This window comes from Thunnus maccoyii, chromosome 20, assembly GCF_910596095.1.
Source record: "Thunnus maccoyii chromosome 20, fThuMac1.1, whole genome shotgun sequence".
NCBI classification, from domain to species: Eukaryota; Metazoa; Chordata; class Actinopteri; order Scombriformes; family Scombridae; genus Thunnus; species Thunnus maccoyii.
The window spans coordinates 23204333-23222775 of record NC_056552.1 but is presented as its reverse complement, the minus strand read 5'-3'; the positions used below and the strand labels follow the sequence as shown (position 1 = coordinate 23222775).

Genomic DNA, 18443 nt, shown 5'->3' with positions numbered 1-18443 from the left:
AAAACCATCCTGTGATGACAGCAAGGTGCTACGCAACAATCCCATCGAGTGACGAGCCTCACGAGGGAGGAAGACCTGTATGTGCTATCTGCTTCATCTCATAGTTGTGTTTCAGACTCCCTGTCCTTTTATCGCAAGGTTTTTTACCTGGTTAAGTGAAGTAATCTCCCTGTTCAAGTCTCTGCTGGCCGGCTGTTATCTCTGAACACCTCACTCTTTTCATCTCACCTGTTGTTGAAGTTTCGAGTTTCAGGTATTAAGTGTAGTGATAACTGCCTGTGAAGACTGTGAAATGGAATGAAAGACAGACATTCTGCGTTTAGTGTGTTGAGAGCAACTTTTCTCTTTTTTCATGATAATTATCCTTAAAAGTGTGTCTTGTTGTGAGATGATGGTAATTACTGTACTGCTAGCTTTTATAAAAGTGATAGTCGTCATTTGATTGTCATGGGTTAATATTGAGCCATGACTTTTTTTTAAAAGACTCCTCAAGCTGTTATGTGCAGTATGTGATGTGTAATATTTTTAGGGCATAACTTTTATAAGCAGCGGTGTAGAAAACAGGCAGATGATCATCAGATGAGACATTTCAGAAAGGGAATGTGTTTATTCAATAACCACATTCTTTTATAGTAACGAGATTACAAATCACAGCCTTTATTTTATTTATTTTTACTATGGTATCACTTAAAGTAGAGCTAATACGTTTTTTTTACTATATTTATGCTGGTAAATATGTAGGTAATATGTGTGTGTGTATGTCATGGTAGTATTTATCTTTAAAACATCATTTAAATGTCTCTGTAGCTCGGACAGACACAGTTTTGACTATGCAGATTTATGCTACCGTCAACTCTGTACACACTGTTGTTCTCGTTGGTTTATGGGGATATTATTGCTGCAATATTATTTGCAAACGTGCGTGGAGAATTGCGAGACTGTGTCCCACCCTGTGTGTGCATAATCACATTTGCAAATGTGTAAAAAAAAAAAATCCCTAAATGCAAATTAAATTTTTGAATGTACAGGAATCAGCAAATGTGTATTCAGAATTTGTGTGTGTGTGTGTGTTATCACGTTTGTAAATGTGTAAAAGAATCTCCATATCTGTATTCAGATTTGCAAGTGTATAGAGATTTGTGAATGTTTAGACAAATCTATAACACGATGGCTTCCAAGACTGAGTTTCAGGTATTTCCACACAAGAGCAGGAAAAAGACTTACACACACACAGGCACATTTTAAAACCAAATATTTTGTCATTTAATAATTCTTTGTCAAAATATGCAGAAGTGTTAATACCTGCAGGATTAAAATGTCTTGCACTTACATGAATGTTCCAGTTTAAAGGGCTTATGTACGCTCTGTCACCAAGATAAGAATGAATGTGATGTCGGTGAACAAAGGAAAACTCTTTGTCTGTTATAGTTAGTCATTAAACATGGTATTTTCTTCACTCCCTTTCCCCCTAGCGTGCACTCGAGATACCTGAATGCTTTTAAATTTGACATTTACATTTCTGTTTCATGCTGAGTAAGATAAGAAATGTGTGTTCATATGAAGACAAATACTTTGATGTTGGCTGCTCTCCTGCTGCACATGTTGACCTGCAGGAAGGACAGAGGTTGGAATGAAGAATGAGTAAGTCGTTGTGTACATATTTGCTATGCCAACATTAAAGGAGCCGTTTCTTCTAACGAACATATATAGTAAAGGCAAAAGCCAGTAATAAGGACGGAGCATGAGTATGTTTTGTCTGGCTGCGGTGTTGTTATTTGGAAGTACTGTTTGACTCAGTGGAGTGGATTCCAGGATTGTGTTGCGCAAGCACAAGTAATACCATTACTAAATTTGTGAGTGAAAACCTGTTTTTAATTCAGTGATGCATGAATATCCATTCTGTAAGCATTTATGCTATCACAAGAACTCATTTAAACTTCTGAAGAGCTGGTGCAGTCGCTGTCTTGTCATCACTTTGAGGTTGGCAGGCGATCAGCAGGAAGTTACTGCACATGGCCAAAAAATAATCCCACACAAAACCTACCTGTCAAACCACACATTTTCTGCATATTAAACAGACAAGATATAACGTGTCCAGTACTGAGTTTCGGAGCTACTGGTAGGCATCTACATACAGCGAGGCTTGCTGTTTCCAGTCTTTATGCTAAGCTAAGCTAACTGGCTGCTTGTCCTAGCTTCTTTTTTTTTTTGTTATCAATTGTTTTTACTTCAAAAAAGAAAGCAGAACAATAGTTACTGCAATAACAAACACAAGATATCAAAATATAACAACCCCCACTATGACCAGAAAAAGATCATCCTTCCCTCCCACCCATGTGGCATCCAGTTCCCTCCCCTCCTCTCTACATTACATAGTACATAGATTTATAGATTTACACGCTTCATAATGAACAGACAGATATGAGAGCGCTATCGATCTTCTCATCTAACTCCTGGCAAGATGGCAAGTCAGCACATTATCCAAAATGTCAATCAGACATGAAGAAAAACGTCTGGAAGATTATCATAGAATATTTTTAAAAGTATAAAGTAAAATTCAGATCACAAATGTCAGTTAAACAAAACATTGCTGTCAGGTCGATGAATGAAACCAGTTTAGTATTCTTCAATATGTTTAGGGCTCATGAGGTTGAGAACTTCTGAAGTAGAGACATTTTACAGCCGCCCTGCACACACACACCACCCACCCACACACACACACACACACACACCAGCACAAGCAGTTACCCATCACCTCCTTACCACCACAACACTTAACCGTGCACACATGCCTCGGCCCTGTGGGTGTGGCGACGTATGGAGAGTGGCTGGAGGCCGCCAGCTGTGTTTATCTTGATTCTATCTGTGGGTGGGCCTTCAACCGTGTTTGTCCAGGGGAGCACGATAACCACGGGTCAGGGCTGCCTCTCACTATGATTCATGTTTACTTTACCTTTCTCCTCCAGATGTCCTCCGGATCGCTCAGTCACTGTTCTTTACCCACGAAATAAATTATTAATCATACTGTTTTCACACAACGCATAAAATATGAACATATCACACGTGGAACTCGTCTTCCGGAAGTTTCTGTGACCATGTTTTTAAGTGCATTTATTTCTTTGTTTGAGCGTGTGGGAACAACAGAAGTGTCTTATATTGATTATAGGTGCACAAGTTAATAGACAAACTAGTATTGACCCAGCACTGCTCTCTGTTCCTTCACTTTAACTCAGTTAGTAGAAGCCCAACAAGCACAAAACAAGTCATCATAGGGGCAGCAAAGACTTCTGGATCAGTTATTATCAGTGTTAGTCTGAAAGGGTCAGTTCACATAAATTACAATAAAACATATTTTCTCTTTTACCATAGCCGGATATTTAGCCATGGCCGGATTAACCTGTCTGGGCTCCCAGGGGCAAAAATGAGCTGTTGGGGCCCATTAACCACCACTAATCCTGCTCTCTGTCCATTGTATACTGTATTCTTAATCTGGAATAATACACAGCCCCAGATTTGCTGTGTGATAATATGATTAAACACAAAACTAATGGAAGAATATGGGGTGGGGGTGCTCTGCCTGGGCAACTCGCACGCACACACCTACCTGATTCAATACACTGCCTGACCTCCATGTTTATAAAGGCCAATTCATGCTTTCTGCTTTCGCATAGCCGTGAGGGTCCACGTTGGTCGGCATGACGTAAATGTTATCATGCATCTATGTCTGAGAGCGTCATGGTATGTAAAAGTATGAATGGAAGCGCGTGCGTGTCCGTCCGCGGTTCGTGTGCAAGTCTGCAGCTGTCTGTGGATGCGGGAAAAACAGAAGGTATGAAAAGGCCTTAAGGCAACCTGTTTTCAGTCGCTGTTGCTTTAAATGTTTCTGCTTAACTGAGCTACAGCAATGTTAATTCATCCGAAATCCCACAGCAGCAGCGTGTTGACGCATGTTAATGTTATGAAAATCATCAGTTTTAACACAATAATTCCCTGGTTCATCATATACGGGCAGCGGTGTCTTTACTGTGCACCGCCTTCGTGTGAAGTCGATCATAGCTGCACTGCCAGGTTTTTCCTCTGACTAATTTAGGAAGAACACAGTTTCATAACTCTGTATGCACATCACTGTTTCACACGTACTCATTTCTGTGCCTATATGCACTAAAAAGTGAAATGGAATTTTACTCATAGGTATGGTACTTCATCCAAACAGCTACTGATGCAGATTTCAGGTTAAAGAACACACGTCAAGCAGCTGCAACTCTGACCTTTAACTTTTCTCTTAGTGGTTGCCAGTAAAGCTGGTTATCTTGGAATTTAAGGTTATAATGCTGCACCGAGGGTGTCTGCCAAGTTTCTAAAACGTAAAGAGGTAGATTTCACATCATGCTGCCTGCCTCCTCACCACAAGGACGGGCAAATGTGAAAATCAGCTGTTACAGTGTTTACAGATATCAGTTGAAGGTAAACATCTGGTCCGGTGGAGGTGGTGGGACGCGTGTGTGTGCGGTGTGTGTCAGAGTGCTGATTTCCGTACGGATAGCACCGTTTGGGTTTATTTGATAAGAGATGCGGCTCTGTAAGCTCACTTGCTCTTCCCCTTCCTGTCATTCTCTGCAGGTAGCCAATCAGACGCTCCATACAGATCGGCCCGACCTCCCAGAGTGCTTTCAGCTCTCTGTCCTGTCATGGCTGCCGTGCATCTACCTATGGGCTGTCTGCCCCGTCTACCTCCTCTATCTCAAGAGGAACAACAGAGGCTACATCATGATGTCCATTATGAACAGATTCAAAACGGTGAGAAGGGGCTTTATTTTATATTTTAATGCAGTGTACTCCAAAGCAAGGTAAGACTCACTTTAAAGTCAAACTGAAATTTGAATTCTCCTCATTATTTGTGTAAGGAACCTAAAATGATATTGCAGCTATTTTTTGGTACTGTAACTTGCTGATGTTAGCACTGATTCTCTTTAGCTGTTACTTTTTGTTTTTTGATATTTCAGTCACTGGCAGTTGCCGCACACTCTGTATTTGTCCTGTATTATATAAAGGACCAGTTAGCATTAGCATGCATCCGGTTGTAATGATGGCTAATTACCAGCACTCATAACTGTTCATTACCCAGTTATTCTTATCACGCAGAGTAACTAATGTACGGAGTCACAGAGTAATGAAGGGAGTGCTCAAATCACAGATGGGACTAAACAATATTACATTATATAACAACATTAGCCCTCCAGTTTGTTAGCTGCCTTGTATGTGTGTGTGTTGGAACTGAAGTGATATAACAAACCATTTTTAGAAGCAATCAAATTACCAGTAATGAAAATGTCAACAGGAACCAAAATATGAATGTCCCCTGGAGAACTGTAGGAAAATTAATAAAACTTCAATTTCTTCCTTTTGGTAATTCTAGTTTTGACCAAACAAGTACACAAGTCAGAACACACTGAAAAAATGAGCACAGGTCTGGCCAAAAATCCACTCCCCATGCCTTGTGATGTTTAGGTGGATTACCAGCCAGTTCATCATCTCTTTTACTTTCCTCTGTTTGTCTAGTGTTCATTTCTGTTTTTCTCACCCTCTCTCCTTTCACTCCCTCTGTCCCCTCTCAGGTATTTGGCTTGCTCTTATGGATCGTGTGTTGGACAGATCTCTTCTACACATTCCACGAACTGCGGCAGGGGCACAGCCAGCCGCCGATCTACTTTGTCACCCCGCTGGTGCTCGGCATGACCATGGTGAGGATACGGCTCAGTATGTCCATCTAAACACGGTTACATAAGAATTCACATACTACTCCTGAAAGGGAGGACGTGTGCTCTGATTAGGTCTTGCTGCCTTCTGTTAATTGTCTTCTGTTAAAATGAAAGTCCAAGGCTGTTCAATAATCTTGTGTGAAAATGTTCACAATCATTTTTGAATAAGTCTAATAACAGTGATAATGAAATTGTCAGCTTTTAGTTTTTGGACAACAATTGAGGTCTAAGTCACAGAGGAATCAGATATATCAGGCTTGGATACACACACACACAAGATGATTTATAAAGTAACACACACACACACATTCACACCTGTACAGGCACAGTCTGATCTGTATGTCACACCAGCGGTGGTAATGACATGTGAAGGCCACCAGCAGTCATGTGTAGCAGCAGTGGGCAATTTATTTGATATTTGTCTTATTTGAGAACTGTAAGGATTTGGCCTCATCTCTAAAGGTAAAGGGGAGAATCAGCTGTTTTGAGACATGTTGACACACTAGGACACAAGCCTAGTTGTTATTTTGTTTAAGAACTCACTGTATGACATTAAAGTGGAGAGAGATAGAGAGAGAGAGAGATGGGGAGTAATCTGCAACAAAGGTCCACTGATGGGATCAAACCACAGACATTGCGGTCATGTGGCATGTGCTTAACCAGTAGGCGCCATACAAATGCATTAATTACTTTAAATTTATTTAGATTTATTTTAACCATAAATGCTGCTGCAATCTGATTTTGTGGTTCAAGTAACATAGATAAATGAAATTAATGAAAACCTATTCAGTTAAAAACTGTCTGGATTTAAAAGAATCACAGAGACAGACAACAGAAACACAAGTGTACAGAAATTAGATTTAAGTCCAATATACAGTAAATCACATTTAGTCATTCCATTCCTTGCAGTCAATTATAATGTGTTTTTTAAAATGTATTATTAATAGTACTTTGTTATTAAAAGGAAAGTCTTTGGGGAATAGAGGAATTCCCAACAGGTACAACTTGTTTAGCCTGTCAGAAGCTCAGTCATTAGCATCCATGTTTTCAAATTTGTTAAAAACACTTAAGCCTGTAGGCCTAACCAGAGGCTGTGTAAATAAGAGATATTCTGGCATGTTCCTTTTTAAACAGGAAGGTAACATTTCTTTCCGCCCTTCTTTTCAATAAAGGAATGTTTTACCAGTCTTGTTGTTTCTGTTATTGGCATGTAATTACTGACAAACTGTTCTATTCATGCTTGCTGTTAAGTCCTAATCAAACACTTCAATCAAACATGGATTTTTTTGATTTTTCTGAAACAAGGTCGCCTGATTGAGGTGTCTGAGATCAGTTCCAGTCAAACTGCAGTCAGAACTCAATCTGCACTCACACTAGAAGACAATGAATGTGTGCATGTCATGATACCATCTTAAATGGCTTTTTAGCAAGAAAATAGAGGAGCTAAAAAAAACCCCGCTAAATCTGGACACCTGTGTTTGCTGATATATTGTCATGTACTTGATGCACTCACACCTGTACATTTTCATATCTAAGGTTGTGACTTTATACAGAGTAGGGGATTTACATACATATAAAATTGTAACAATAACTCACATACCTGCACATATATTGTATATCTATAGTAACTATAAGAGAAAGGAGAGCAAAATAATTCATACAGGTACAATGTACTTTAACAGAGTGGACTATAACACAGGAATTGATAGAAATACGATACAAATTTTAGGTTGATAATGAAGAGATAATTAAGTAACTAGAGAAAATATTAAGGATTTAAATTTCAAGTAATGTTATATATGCCCTGACTTTCATCTAGTGCTACTATTAGGGTGACAGTTTTGGCTTTTTGTGGGATGGATTGCAAATTCTGGTACAGACATTCATGTTTCTCCAGAGGATGAACTGTAATGACTCTGTAACATCTGCAATCTCCTGACTATCATTTCTGCCATCATCAGGTCAAAATGTCAAGTTTTCAACACTAAATACCTGCAAAACTAATGATATTCCCATCAGTGTCAGCTGTATTTTATGTTTTGTGCTCATTAGCAAATGTTAGCATGCTAACACACTAAACTGCGATGGCGAACGTGATAAACATTCACAGTCATTGTGAGCATATTAACACGTGCTACATACTTATTATCATAGCAGTAAGTAATGGTTCAGCTGTTTTATACTAACAAGAAAAGTTCAGACAGAGGCAGCAAAATATCCTTCTTAAGATTTAATACAATTTTTTTTTGTTTTCCAAGATCTTTGCAGCTGTCTCACCACCACTCACAAATCATTTCTTTAAATTATTTATATTCCCTGCCACATTTCATTTTTGCATTGCATTGTGGGAAAATAGTGTACTTGGACAACACACTTAGAAATATATACATACTGTCTGGTTTGAGAATACTTAATTTTGTCACTTTTCCAGTGTAAACACAGTACATACTCAGCTGTGTGGTATGGTTTTGGCTCTCGCTGTTTATGCTAGCAATAGAGAGAGTCAAAGACCATAAGTACTAGCAGCAACTCGTTTGAATATACATTATACATTTGAATATAACAGCAAGGCTGAAAGAATTCAGATAAGGCAGTTTACTTGGAAGAGAACTTATCCGTCGCTCCTCTAAAGGTTATGTCAGGTGAAAACCCCTGGAGCAGCACGTCTAAGCCAGCTGAGGTTGTGTGACGGGGGAGCAGTCAGCATGAAAGACTGACCCAGTCAGACTGCGGTTTACCTTACATGCCCTCAGTGATTCTGTCTCGGCTAATCTAACTCAGTCTCTCCCTCTGGCCCCCCCACCCCTCTCTGTGTAATATCCCCGACCCCCCTCTCTCAGCTGTTGGCCACATTTCTGATCCAGTTTGAGAGGTTACGTGGGGTTCAGTCCTCAGGGGTCCTCTTCATCTTCTGGTTCCTGTCTGTGCTGTGTGCCATCGTGCCTTTCCGCTCCAAGATCCTACAGGCCTCCAGCCAGGTAAGAACACGCAGAAGCCCTCAAACATCTCTCACATGTCTGTCATCAGCTTCTCTGCCTGGTGCCCTTTAATCCCCCCCCCCACACCACCACCTCACCTGGATTCTTATCTGCTTACCTTCTTGTACCTTATTTATTCCCTTGTTGTTCTTTGCTATTTTATTTATTATTATTTTGTTCCTCTGTCACTTCTCATCCTCAGTTTTCTTGACCTTAAAGAGAACTTCAGCTTGATCAGTACACTTTCCCCCCCCCTCCTTCCTGTTTTTGAAGGGTCAGTCCAGGACACCACTAAGCAGAGAACAGAGAGGGAATAGTAGCTCTGTTGTTCCAAGCGTACTTATCTCACCTCTAGTGCTGCGCAGCTCACGAGCAAACAAACCCTGCAGGTAACCAGACAAGGCAGGCATAAAGTGCGTGGTGTCAGATACACTGAAGCACAAGGGACAATGTGGAAAACACGGAAAAAATATCAAATATGCATATCAGAAGCTGCTCTATAGCAAAAAATGAGCCATCATACGTTAAGTGGGATTTATGGGGTTATTGATAAGTACCACTGACCTGGGTGATTACTTTGCTAGGCACTGAGAATTCTGGCTTTCAGAAATGTAGAGCTCTAATCTGTTGAAATTACAAGACTCCTTAATAAGTCTTCTTTTCTGTTGAGAGGAGGGTGAGTAGTGACCTAAAAACATTTCTACTACAGAGGATGAAAAGTGTTGTTTCCAAGCAAAAATCAAGCAAAAAAATAAATGGATTTTCAGCGTTTTTTTTTTTTGTGAAAATATAGACTGAGACCCAAAGAACAATAGTTTAGATCTTGGTATTAATCTGAATGTGATGATGCTGCCATTGATTCTAAATACATGGAGTATTTTGTATGATCAATAAATCATTTCACTCATACTTCATGTGATAGGAATTGTTGGTATAAAGGCAAGCACAAGATTTTGGAATTTGCAGAGATTTCAGTTAATTGTAGCAGTGTAAAGCTGCTATGATTGATATTTCTATATCAACAGTGGATCAACCTGCTCTGTAGTTCCCCTCATCTCCACAAAGTGTGTTTTAGCTCATCGCTTTGGTTTTACAGCCCACAACTTCACTGTTTCAACTCAATCTCACTGCTCTCATCATTGTTGTTTCCAGCTGAGACAAAGTTAGCGACTAGCTGGTGAACATAGCAGAGTATTTAGCAGCTGCAGTACCAGATATTTCCCTCAGTTGATGGACACCAAAACAGAGCTAAAAGGAGAGAGAATATTGGACTTTCATTCGTCATGTGGCCGACACACAAGTCCAACTAAATGCTAATGTTGCTCCGTAACTGCTGGATGTGTAAATAGGCAACTCTTTGCTAACATGTTAGCCATAACAGCTTTATAAGGTGATAATATGTCAATGTTGTCTTTACATTTTACAAAAATCAATGAATGCAGGTTGAAGTTTTTGGCGTTATGATTACTTATATCACTGCTAGATATTTCTGTTCAATCTCTGCTCTAATTAGCACACTTTCTCATCTTTATTGTGAAAATGTGTTGTCGACATGCACATAATGGTGCGATTATGGTCAATAATCAGAGTTTATTTGTTAATAGTTGTGTTTGTGTGTTATGGAAAATAACCTGAATAATGGCTAAAGGTGTTCCTTGTGATCTTACTATAACATGGTATGTTTTAGTTGTTTTTTATGGTGACTTCAACATAGTAGAACATGTTTAACCTGCGCAGTAGACCAGACAAATGTTGGAGAAATGCAAGTCATCATGTTGGCACCACATATTAAGGCTAAAACTACAGCTGACTGTTTGCTACCCGGGGTAGCGGAGTGCAAAAGATGCGTTACTGTTACCACAGATTAGTTGTTGTGTCACAGCCCCTTTCTACCAAATAATGGCGTTAGACATTATTTTTCAAAGTGTAAAGCTTTCCTAGTTGATGCCAAAAGATACCTCAAATCAATATAACTGGGAATTTTTATTTTAAAGTCTTACATATAAATCTAGTGGTTGCTTTGGTGATAAAAGTAAAAAACCACCCCAGACAGTCATGCAGCAGACAGTCATGACGTCTAGGCAGAGCCTCAGTCACTCGGTCAGAGTGTGAGGGAGGCAGGCGGTTAACCAAGCAGCCATGTGCTGGGGTCAGACCAGGCTACTGCAGACCTGTGCTGCCATAATCACGTTGATCCAGAAAACCAGTCCATGCAAATATGATTTAGGGAAAAAGAGAGAGTGATTTTGCACCGTTGAAGGTGACGCCTCTGTTCATAATCGTGTTCAGCTGATTTTGATGTTCGTGTGTGGCTGAGGAATTAAGAAAAGTGAGTGACTTCCCTCTATGTGTTGCTGTTCTGAGAACTCAAATTGGATGGAAGTTAGTGTCACTGCTTGTTGGTTGCGATGCAGTTTTGTTTTTTTGCCATCTGAAAAGAGGACGAAGAAGAGATTTAGCTGTTTTAACCATTTCACTGTGGGCAGAGATCTCTACAAAAATGACCTGGAAGCACAAAAACTGCCTGTTGATGTAGCGATGTCATTCTTAATGTCTTATTTTATTCTATTTTTGTCACGATCATCCCTCTACTTTCCAGAAGATATCAATTCGGGCACTGTTTCGGCGGGAAAAAGTCCCTTACATGATATCCACGCTTAATTTGACTGCATGTAAACTCACTGCTCGACAGGTGAGGCTTGCGGCTGTACGTCTGAACTGACCTCCGGCATTTGCATGTGTCCTTGTTTTACATTTCCAGAGCGAAGTGACGGACAAGCTGCGCTTCACCACGTTCTACTTCTACTTCGGCCTGGTGGTCTGTGAGCTGATCCTCTGCTGCTTCAATGAAAAACCTCCCCTCTTCTCCAACGTCGTCACAGACCCTGTGAGTCGTACATCCTGCTGCAGAGTCCGCTCACGATCCGTCAAGTGTATATATGTGTGTGTGTGTGTGTGTGTGTCTTGACATTGTATATTCAGTGTTATGAGTGGTTCTGAGTGTGTGCTGTGGGGCCCGCTCCATGCCTCTTAAAGGAGGTCACACTCATTCACATACACAGAGCATGTTTGTAACTGGCTACTTAAAGAAGTATGTCGTCCTTGTTTAACCTCTCTGGCCTATTTTTCTGCACATTTTCTGACCAGAATCCCTGCCCTGAAACCACAGCGGGTTTCCTCTCCACCATTACATTTTGGTGGTTCACGAGGTGGGTTCACACTGCTCTATATCTACCACTGTGCTCAACACCTACACATGCACTCTTTGTTGTGTATACATATGAGGATTTGTTTTAGTAATTCATAAATTCAGAGCATAAGTATTTATGTAATCCACTTCTGCTTGTATAATTCCCTTTACTGACGTTCTCCCTGCTAGAAATGAGACTGGCTTGCCTGTGATTTTAAAGGCTTACTGTTGCACTAAAAAAAATACTATGTAAGAGGAATCCTGCCGTGGTAATTACAGTGAACAAATGAGACTATATTTGAGACAGTTGGGAACCTCTGTCTCACAGAGAAGGTTTATCTTTTCCTTTTGGAAGTACAGCTGCGTCCTTCTGTTTTCTCCTGTAAGCCAATCTCCCCTTGTGCCGTAAAATACATCAAGCCAATTTCCGGTGAAATCTGATCTCGTAGTACATAAATGATGAATCCAAAATCCAGGAAACTCAATTAAGTGTCTTTGTGGGAAGCAATATTTACTAAGTTGTCAGTAAGGAAGAGGATTTTACTTACAGATTCATATTTGCCAGTGAATGAAAGATACAACAGGGGACATAAGTACTGGAAAAGATTGAAAATGCAGTGAGGCAGGTAGAGGCTGACAACCCATGATTGTCTCATGCCAGTAATTACACTTGTTAGGGTTAAATTTGCTTAATGTGCCAGGGTGAGTTGAATTGTTTCTCTCTCTCTCTCTCTCTCAGGTTGGCCATTAAAGGCTACAAAATGCCCCTGGAGGTCAAAGACCTGTGGTCTCTGAACCAGCGAGACAGCTCCAAGATGATGGTGCCCAAACTCCTCAAAGAGTGGGAGAAGGAGCAGTCCAAAGACAAGAGGTATGTTTGTGAAAGAGGAGGGATGAATGGGAGATAGAGAGAAGAAAGACAAGCTTTCCTTATTGTTCAAATGTTTGAAGAAAAGAATATGTGTGTGTGTGTGTGTGTGTAGTGTTCATTTCTGAAATATACTAAAACTGAGGAAACAGTCATTCTGTTTACAAACTGTACAAAGACAGCAGGTTATTGAGAAATCAGGTTACAGCAGGAAACTGGAGAAGTGCTGTAACCTGGTTACTGAAAAACACTCTGAAGGTCAATAATCAGATTTGTCTTCTACCATATTTTTTTTTTACCAGGACTAGTATATCATAAGTGTATTATATTACATACTAACCTGCAGCTTCAAGAGCTTTTGTTTTGTTTTTCCTGGTGAGACTGTTTGTACTGGTGGCACAGTGAGAGGCTCTATAATGGGAACACACTGTTTTTCCTGCAAGGATTAAAGGTTACAGCCAGCAGTATTCCATATTTTTGTTATTGTCAACAAATCACATAAAAAGACCAAAACCAACAACACAATAATCCATCTCAACACTTTTCATCATCCCCAGGGTGTCTATATAGTATATTTTTTTAAAAGGCTCAGTATTTTCTTCAAACTGCTGGGCACTGTAGTTTTTAGCAAACATTACTCAAACAAAAGCTAATAAAGCATTTGTTGGGGACTATTTGGTTCTAGTGTTCACAGCAGCAGCAGCAGCATATAGTGCATGTGGGATTGACAAATAAACAGTGCCCATGTTCATTGTAACAAAAGAACATGTCACCAGTGTCAGTGTGGCTCATTGATGTGTTTATAATAGTTTTAGAGATATAAGATATATCAGGTTTGGATACAAAGACAATATTTGCTTGTGGAATGAATTCATTGTCAGCTTTACACAGTAAATAAAATGTAAAATGTCACCAGACTTAAATGATTTTTAGATTGTCAAGAAAAATCAGGTTTCTCCACCAGCTGTGTTAACACAAAACAGGTTTCACTATTACATGATGTTTAGTTATCAGATCCGTGCAGAAAACCAACAGAAGCCTTGTTGCATAAGTCTATGAAAACCTGCTGAACAAGACATAAGATTTGTGGTCGCGGGTAAAAAAAACTGTGAACTAACTAACATCAGGAGAGGAATGTATAGTTTCCATCACAGACATCTACAGTCTGCTCTTATTTTTACTTTTCACTGAAAAAAAAATCCAAAGTCTAAATCCTGTCATTGTCAGTTGCCCCACCTTTTACTTTCTTATCAGAACAGAGAGGGGAGAGGATGTTGTCTTAGAGGGCTGGGCTCTCTTTGTGTGTGTGTGTGTGTGTGTGTGTGTGTGTGTGTGTGTGTGTGTGTGTGTGTGTGTGTGTGTGTGTGTGTGTGTGTTGTACAAGTGAAACCACGAACTTGATGTTTTTTCTAACTCTAGCAGAAACCTGTATCACTACTGTTATGTGCTGTGATGTGGGAAACATGAAAACGCACATAGTCGGCAGCACATAGAACATATGAAAAGCATTTTTCAACAGTGCTGTCGCTCTGATGGATTCTGTATGGTTTCGGTTTTGAATATCAGAGTCTTGAAAGATTAAATCCACCTCCCACTGCTCTGTATGATGTGCTGCTGATTAATAACTGCATAGCTCAGTTTTTGAAACTCTACAATACTGTATTCCAGTAAGTCTTTGGAGCTGCATATCGGAGAATTGTACAACTGTGGTGAAAAAAGAATTTCTTATACAAACACTCTTGACAAGTCAGGTGAACTCTGACCTTCATCAGGCTGCCTCCTCTCTCTCTGCACTGCAGTTTTCCTGCCGGTTTCATTGTGCTTTCTCACTGAGAGCAGCATGTAAAATGATATGGAAAAGCTCCATTAAGTCTTTTCAGTTGTGGTCTGGAAACCTGTTTGGTGTTAAGCTGAATTCCATCACAGTTGTCCTGTTGAACTGTAGTTGCCAATTAGTTTGCTGCTGGAATCCGACTCCTGCGCTTTAAGCCGGTATTAGAGTAGATTTTATTTAGTTTGCAAAACATTCCTTTCCCTGAAATCTTGGAGCATTTCTTACATTATGTCTCACTGTCTGAGATCCTTCCCGACAAATGAACATTTTTTATGAACAAATGCAAACCACAGGACTACTTGCTGCTGCCATGATCCATTTTTTCCAAAGAGATTCATGATGACTAAGAAAGTGATAACTGTAAAGAAAACCACGGGTGACCAAGCTTTTGCTGTGGTGGCCCCAAGACTCTGGAACAGCTTTACTGTGGACATCAGGGCCCCAGAGAGTAGAAAACACTCCTAACTGGCCAAAAATCTTTAGAGTGATGCAAACTTTTAGGACTAAAAGTAAAAGCATTTTACTTTCATTTAAAGTTTATTTTATGTAACCTTTTAACTTAGGAAATGACTCCTGTCTCAACCAATTTTTAGGTGAACTCTAGAGGTGTTCTACCTGTTGCCAAGTGTGCACATTCTGAGGAAGGAGAGACTTTCATTGATCACTATGAGCTTATTAAAAGATTCAGTTTGGAAATGATTTGACGGTCCTTGTATAGAATGCAAAAGAGAGAGAGCACAAAAAACAAGTCCTCACAGTGACGGAGAAAATGCAGCAACCAACGGTTTCAGCAGTAATAAATCAGACTGTGATAATTCTTCCATCTCCTCAGATAATGCACATTAATTCATTTCCCCACCACTTCATCATCAGGTTATAGAAAAAAGAGATAAATTCCATGTTTTATCTGATGATGTGCCCACATCCCCATTTATCATCTTCATCATCACTGAGTGTGCAATATTGACAATACATGCAACATTCAATGCTAATACAGGCTGTGTAAAAGATGGGATTGGATTGGGCTGACTAGGATGTGCCACACAGCTGAATATGATGATCTAGCCTGCAAGTTTAAATTATACAGGTATACATTTAAAGGACAGGTTCACAGTTTTTCAAGTGTGTCTTAAAACAACAGTCTGGTGTCCATATGATTCATACTGGCTGTTAAAAGATCCTGTTCAAATGTGCTTTCAATGTAAAATTGTGAACCTGCCATTTAATGTATAATCCATGCAGGTAGCTTCCCAGTGTTTACTTACAGCCTAATGCACATGGCTTATTAGTTAATGTCATATACAGCATCAGTTAAGCTATATATTAATGTTGTCATAATGTTATTCCATACATAACTCTTTTACTTATTATTTACCTTTACACATAAAACCTACACGCAAAATTGCCTGATTTCTGCATTTCAGATGTTTCCATATTTCAAACTGCAACTAGAGTTGTTGTTGTAGTGCAAGGATCACTTTCAGGGCCATTCCTGAGAATGATCGAAATGCTTCATAAATCTTTCCAATGATGTTTGAAAACCTTTTTATACAGACAGCTCATTCATTCATTCATTTTCATCTATGCTGGCGTAGTGTGTTTTATTTGTTAGTATCATACTAGGTGATATTTATTGTCTTACTTCTAGGACTTGTAGAGTTTTTATTTACTTGTGAAAGACTTTTGGCACTCGCTCTACAAAGGTGCTACTGTATATCAAGAAAACTTATATCCTCACATTAAATGTCACTCTCTCCCTCTGTCTCTCCCTACCTCGCACAAATCATCTGCCTCCAGTGAACACACTCTGTCCAGTCAGGCTGTGTACTCCAAGCCACCTCCATCCACCACCAACCACATCGGAGGAGGAGGAGGAGGTGAAAGTAGCCCAGAGGAAGTAGAGGTGCTGCTATCCAGTCAGAAAGCTGCACCCCACCAGCCGTCCTTCTTACGCGCCCTCATCAAAGCCTTCGGGCCCTACTTCCTGATCGGTTCGGCCTACAAGCTCTTGCAGGATGTCATCACCTTCGTCAACCCTCAGCTGCTCAGGTGGACTCATGCTCCCGCTGCGTGCTTTCGCTGCTAGTCCTCAAACAACACATTTGCAAGCACAACACGCCAACAAACTACCATTGTTCCAGTGCCTTCATATACTATTTTCAGGAGCTTCTTTTGCATGTTGTGTTTGCATGCTGGTCGTCTGTATCCAAAGTATAGTAGCTGTCTTTATTTAAAATGCATGCTGTCCTTGTCCAGGGTGGAAAGTCATCATGTAAATATGTTTCCTCTTTAAGCTTTAAATGGCACACGTCTGACTTTTAGTGATAGCTGCTGTTCTGTGAAAGCCTTATCTCCGCATTAGTCAGATAAGCTATCAGAGAAAGTTGACCACATAGTTTTCCTGTATGTATTTTGTTACGGTCATGTGGTTGACACCTGCATCAGTCACTGGTGTCACAGGAAACACTGTCAAATCTTGTGTTTTATTTTGGATGTTCTAGCTATCTGTGAGAAATCTTACATCACACAATTTATTTTGATATTATATTCGTGTGATGTTAATTTACTGTACATGCAGAACCAAATTTTCTGACATTTTTTACCTTTATCGAAACTGATTTGGGAACTGTAAATAATGTCGTGCTGCTTCCACTCATTTCAAATAATAGAACTCGTGATTTGAGCGAGTTCTATATGACACAGAGTATCATCTGGAGCCTTTTCAAATACATTTCATGACTATGATTTTAATTCATCAGGCACAACAGAGAGCAAAATGAATATGAAGGAAAAATAAAGTAAAACTCCTCCAAACTGTAATATTCCAATTATTACAACGTCATTAGTAAATGGTAAATTGGGATGTTGACTGCCTTGGTCAGTATGTGAGGAAAACATGCCATGAAATACTGGGAATACTGATTCATTCAGATGACTACAGTTCAACATCTTCTGTAGATGTTTATAATAAATAAACTTTATTCATACAGCACATTTCAAAATAAGAAAAGTTAAAAGTAGTTAAAAGTACCAAAAAGTCAAGAATGCAAGTAAAGACGCAAACAAACCTAAAATAATTATTTGAGGAAAACGCTAACAAGGAAAAATGTGATTTTCTTTATTAACAAATGTGCACAGAAATCTTATCTAGTGGTCCAAGTTTCCTGACTGTATCTTCTGTGACTCTGATCGCCATCACCAACACGTTACTGCACACTAGAAGACCAGTGATTAAAATATATAGCATGTCTGATTTTAACGATGATGAGATGTAAATTTGGTTGTGCTGACCCTCTCACAGCACGGAGGCAACAAGACTGCCAATGTGAGAAAATTCATCAGGGACTAGTTCTGTTGTCTAGTGACTGCTTGGTTTTTATTTTTGAGAGACATTTTGTACCTTTTTTCAGATTAGTAGTACAGGGGTGTGTGTTTAATCTAAAAGAAATGTTTTACTTTCTTTACCTTTTATAGGATGTTGATCTCGTTCACAAAGCAGAAGGGGGTTCCTGATTGGTGGGGTTACGCGCTGGCCTTCCTCATGTTCTTCACAGCCTTCCTGCAGACTCTGATCCTCCACCAGCACTTTCAGTACTGTTTTGTCACCGGCATGAATGTACGCACAGCTCTCATAGGAGCTATCTACAGGAAGGTACACAAACACAGTCACACCTGTTCGGATTTTACTCTCAAAAATAGTTCAACATTTTCACGTCTTAGTTTTCTGACTGAGGTTTTACCATGTACATGCAGGAGATATAGGATTCTTCACAGAAATGCAATTTATTATTGTGTCCCTGTCCGTGTTCTTCAG

At 39.7% G+C, this 18443-nt stretch overlaps 1 protein-coding gene across 8 annotated transcripts in view; it reads left to right on the top strand.

Moving 5' to 3' along the window:
- The window catches only part of abcc3 (ATP-binding cassette, sub-family C (CFTR/MRP), member 3), a 54202-nt gene that overhangs the window by 12271 nt on the left and 23488 nt on the right, over positions 1-18443 (top strand). For all 8 annotated transcript variants that reach the window (XM_042396440.1, XM_042396441.1, XM_042396446.1 and 5 more), the window contains exons 2-9: positions 4621-4797; positions 5616-5741; positions 8600-8737; positions 11499-11624; positions 11885-11946; positions 12667-12798; positions 16427-16678; positions 18104-18281. In XM_042396440.1, the coding sequence (XP_042252374.1) occupies positions 4621-4797; positions 5616-5741; positions 8600-8737; positions 11499-11624; positions 11885-11946; positions 12667-12798; positions 16427-16678; positions 18104-18281 (1191 nt within the window). The remainder of the gene's footprint in view (positions 1-4620; positions 4798-5615; positions 5742-8599; positions 8738-11498; positions 11625-11884; positions 11947-12666; positions 12799-16426; positions 16679-18103; positions 18282-18443) is intronic.